Source organism: Mytilus galloprovincialis, chromosome 13 (assembly GCF_965363235.1).
Source record: "Mytilus galloprovincialis chromosome 13, xbMytGall1.hap1.1, whole genome shotgun sequence".
NCBI classification, from domain to species: domain Eukaryota; kingdom Metazoa; phylum Mollusca; class Bivalvia; order Mytilida; family Mytilidae; genus Mytilus; species Mytilus galloprovincialis.
Genome location: NC_134850.1, coordinates 27,687,094 through 27,692,096, shown reverse-complemented (window position 1 = coordinate 27,692,096; position 5,003 = coordinate 27,687,094). Strand labels below are relative to the sequence as shown.

At 31.0% G+C, this 5,003-nt stretch overlaps 1 protein-coding gene across 1 annotated transcript; it reads left to right on the top strand.

Annotated features, from left to right (window-relative positions):
- The first annotated feature begins 214 nt into the window (after positions 1-214).
- Positions 215-4,251, top strand: LOC143056609 (uncharacterized). Its single transcript, XM_076229722.1, has 2 exons — positions 215-257; positions 2,037-4,251. The coding sequence occupies exon 2, from the start codon at positions 2,039-2,041 to the stop codon at positions 4,049-4,051; it is 2,013 nt and encodes a 670-aa protein (XP_076085837.1). The 5' UTR covers positions 215-257; positions 2,037-2,038; the 3' UTR covers positions 4,052-4,251.
- Positions 4,252-5,003: the final 752 nt, after the last annotated feature.

Sequence of the window (5,003 nt, the reverse complement as noted above, 5' to 3'; positions counted from 1 at the left end):
TTAATCTGTTTACCTTCGTATTGTCAACTGCCTAATTAAATATTACATATTATAAAATCAGTTGCACGAAACAAAAGTATTTAAAGACACATATCAACCATAATCAGGCAATTGGTATGCAAGTCAATTGCGAATGACTGATGGTGTTGAATAATATTAAAAGATATAAAAGGTATAAAAGACCCCTACATCTATTATTTTGTTTTCTGAAATGAGTTCATATTGTTAGGCTTAATTATAAGCTATTCAGCAAAATAGTGAGTACAACTATATTTAACACTGATTTCCTGTCTTAAAAACTGAAAGAAGTTCGAGGCAAAATGATTGCATTAATTTAAAAATCAACGTTTTGGTGGGGTTCGTGTTGCTTATTCTTTAGTTTTCTATGGTGTGTCATTTGTTCTATTGTTTGTCTGTTTGTCTTCTTTCATTTCTAGACAGGCGTTGTCAGTTTGTTTTTGATTTATGACTTTGACTGTCCCTCTGGTATCTTTCTTCCCCCTTTTTCAATTGAATTAGAAATATATTTGTTGTTATCTGATAGATCGACGTACCATCTGTTGTTCAAATAAGAGTAAAATCTACAGTCATCATATAGTAAATTTAATTTCGATGCCGTCTAATTGAACCCTTTTTTTACATTCAGTCTCTAATTCGGATGACTTTTTTGTAATAACAATGGTATAATAATTATCTTGGTAAGTTAAACAATGGTGCATTCATATTACAGAATTTAGAATTTCGTTTTTTTTTAAGTGAATTTTTAATTTGTGTTGCTACAGTATTACAAATGATTTTTTTATGATTCTGAGAGAAAAGATCAAACAACCTTTCAAATGACACACATCAATTAGATTAAAAATGAACTGTTATGAAATTAACAAAATTCTTTAATCTTTTCTTTGATTCGTAACTTAACACCCAACAGCGCAAATAACATTCAAGGTTAAGGAATGAATGAATGAATGAATGAATGAATGAATGAATGAATGAATGAATGAATGAATGAATGAATGAATGAATGAATGAATGAATGAACAACATTCTGTTTGTAAAATTTAACGCGGCACACAACATAGCTGACAAACTAGTATATGAATTTAAAAACAGAAGTAAATCAAATATTGTTAAACTCTCCGATCGGGCTTGGTTCTTATTCATGAAGTCAAAGTGAACGTCGATTAAGAATACAAAAATCTTACCTCGATATTTGACAGTTAGGTCAGCTCTGACTCCAATTTGAAGAAGAGACGTCAATTTGTGACCATAAGATCCTCAAATATTTTTCAAATATATTACTACATCGATTTTTTGGTCATGTCTTTGTATTGTATATTTTTAATTTCTAAATCAGTATCGAATATCATAATATTGAATAAGAATATAGATAATGTTATCATATTCAATACAATGTTGTTGGTATTCCAAAAAGTCTTAAAAAATATATGAAAGATCTAACTGTGTGAATAATAGAGCAAAAACCCTTATAATTTGTGCATTTCTATTGCTACATTTCTATTTCAATGGTCATTAGGCGGAAGTTATAAAGGCAATTGCAAGAAGTGTTTTATAAATTTTTTTTATAAATAATTAACGATCAGAAGAAAAAAGTCAAAGAAGCGATTTATGCTCGATTTCTATTTTTTAATCGATGTATAAGTGTTTCGTTTGCGGTTCTTGCTTTCCGGGATATATGATATGTATGTTGATAGCAAAACATGGAAATAGGGTATATCAATGAATAAACTCCAGGAAAAAAATATATAAAAAATCATAGATGCAATAGTTTAAACAGTTAAACATAGTAGCTTGTCGAAAAGGGACTAACAAATCAGTCGTTTTTTCAATTAGATATAATTAATATGCATAATTTAGAATCCACTTCCTACTTGACCAAGAATGTTGCACCAATGCATTGAAAATCGATGTACAACTATATGAAGCTACTCTAAACGGATGGAATAAGTATGATTAAAGTCAAGTATAAGTATTTGGGAGACTCTATTCGTGATGATGTTTCTAAACTTATTTTACAGCAATGACAGCAGACATAGAAGTATCCAAAACATTGTACCACTGCTTATGTGAAAGCATAGGCACAGAGGAGGTGGTCAAGTTAAGACGACAGTACTACGCTTCGTTAGATTGCTTTATGGAAAGAAACGATGTTACATTTATAAGTAGTGGAAGTAAGGCAGAAGGTTTAGAAATGGGTAGCGATTTTGATGCAATGCTTCTACTTCCGTTTGTAATTGTAAATGAAGAGTCAAATGACGACCTGACGATTCCAAACAGGTTTTTTATGGACACAGAAGACTGTAGTCCAGGCTTTACACAACTTAAAGGACAAAGTCATCAATACTCTGCCCTTATCAAACTATTGTGCGTGATGCACGAAGGAAAGTATCGTATAGAGAGTGGTGATGTAAGATTTTGGTTTTTGTCAGTTGCAAGACAATTTACAAAAGCTGATTTACATGGTCCTTGTGTTTCAGACAATCGTACTTTAGACGTTCTTCCTACTTTTAGATGCCCGGAATGGATACAACAAGCCCAGCCGTGGATACGAAGGGCTCGCTTCTGGCCTCCGCCGAGTTTGGTGTCACATGTATCCAGTTATGGAATTCTATTGGTACCAGTCGGTTGTAAAGAGTCACAAAACGAACATTTAGAATGGAGAATTTCATTTTCTGTGGCAGAGAAGCATCTAATATATTCGTTTTCACACACGCAACTTTTATGCTATGCTCTTATGAAACTTGTATTAAAGGAAATGATCAACACGAAAATAGGTATAAACGAGCTGTTATGTTCATATTTTTTGAAAAACATAATGTTTTGGGTTTCTGAGGAATGTGTCCCTTCAGTTTGGCAGCCAGAAAATTTGTGGCCCTATTTTATTAAATGTATAAAACGCCTGATATATTGTATCCAGTACGAATTTCTCCCTCATTATTTCATAATTGAAAATAACATGTTTGCACATAGATTCAACAAAGATCAACAGCTGGAGCTGATAAATTGTCTTAATGATTTGTGTTTGAAGGGATTAATATGTTTCAGAAATTGCAAGACGTTGTCAAATTTGTTCGGGAAAACTTTTGTTTCAAAGTTTTCGAAAATAGAAATACTTTTATGCAAAATGAATACATTGAATACATTAAATTCGAGTGCTATTCTTCGGTTTGCAGGGATGGTAAGTCTTTTGCAAAATCTCGAAAGTCTACATTCGAATAAAACAAAAGACAGAGGACGTCTTATACTTCAGCGATTCGTTAATTTTATGTCTAACAGCTTTGAAATATCCACAGTTTTTACTAGATTTTGTCAACATGTTGGGAAAACTATGGATATAACAGATTACAAAACAAACAAAAGGATTTACACATTACGGAAAAAATATTTACCGTATTTTATCCTTGGAACAAATGCAGATTCTGTTTGTGGTTGGCTGTATTTAGCTACATACTTTTTCTATTTCTGTCAGTATGAAGCAGCACTCTGCCTTATATCCCATGCGTCAGTAAATTGTTCATCCAATAAACTATTTCAAGGTAAGAACCGATTAAACAGCATAAATATGCATGAGGTTGAGAAGGCAGATATAGAACACAGCTTGTACAAAAACAGATATCTGTACAGACGGCATGCTATTGATGAGATATCATTTTATTTGGGATCTAAAGTTTTCCCTTCAGAACTTGGGATACAGGCTACATTTCAGGCCTACATTACTCCACCTGTTTATATATATTTTCTACGTTTCTTGTGTCTTTATCATTTAAAACAAGATTCAGAGTGTATAACATCAGTACAAGATATGATAAAAGCCAGTAAAGATGAACATTTTAACCCTGATTATTATTCCCTTGCTGAAAATTTTAACTGTATAGCAACAGCCTTGAAAATGGTTGGCGAAAAACAAAAAGCTAGTTCTTATTCTCGCAAGTCTGAAAAATTAAGGGAGAAATACAAATTCTTTTATTTTGATCTGAATCTTATACCAAATTTATACCGATTATGGACATTTCTTATAAAAAAAAAACGATGATCAGTTTAACACATCTATGAGTAGATTATAAATTATTTCATTCGTGTTATTTTTGTCTACGCCGAACCAATGATGGTTCGCTCATAATATGAAATTACAAGATGTTTAGCCTGCATCTAATTTGATATTGATTTCGCTTACTGGAACAGGTTTTATAATAGAAATGAAATGTGTCAGTTGGCAACATTGAAATGTATTATTCAAAGCTTAAGATACCGGCATATTATTTTTATCCCATTTAATGAACGATGTATAATTTCTTTTTTCAATACTATATATCTATATCTTAATTACGTTGTTATATAAATATTTTAAATCTACCAAGTTATGTTATATCTAAATAAAAACTAACAGTTACACTGAATGGTCTCATATCAGGAAGAACGTTTGAAGGTTCAGAGTACATTATCAGATTTCAAGATCATTATAATTAGATATTATCTATGGACATTTGTTCTCTGATACATTTAAACAAGTTTTGTTTGGAGAATTTGACAAATGCTTGCTGAGAAATTGAGCCCGATTAAACGTCAATGAACCAGTTGCCGACAACAAAACAAACTAGTTAAATATTACAAAATTTTATGTAATTTATTTATATTTCTTATGTAAGAAGTGTTAATTAAAAATGGATGTGTTGATTTCAATGTACGTTTTCTCAATTGATTTCTATTTTTTTATTAAAGAAGTGTTGATTAAAGATGCATGTGTTATGTCGATATGCGTTTTTCCATGAATTTACTTTTTACGTAAGAAATGTTTATTAAAGATGCAGATGTTGATTTCAATGTGCAGGTTTTGGAATAGAGAAATAAATTCGAATGGACACTGCAATCGTGTACATATTTCTTGAATACAAAATTAAGAATTAGTTGTAAAATACAAATAGTTTGTTTTGATTTACGTATATATTTTGCATAGTGGAAATTTCAATAAAAATAATCACATTACT

Bases quoted from the DNA above. Each gene is read 5' to 3' on its own strand.
- LOC143056609 (XM_076229722.1), top strand. From the start codon at position 2,039: ATGACAGCAGACATAGAAGTATCCAAAACATTGTACCACTGCTTATGT.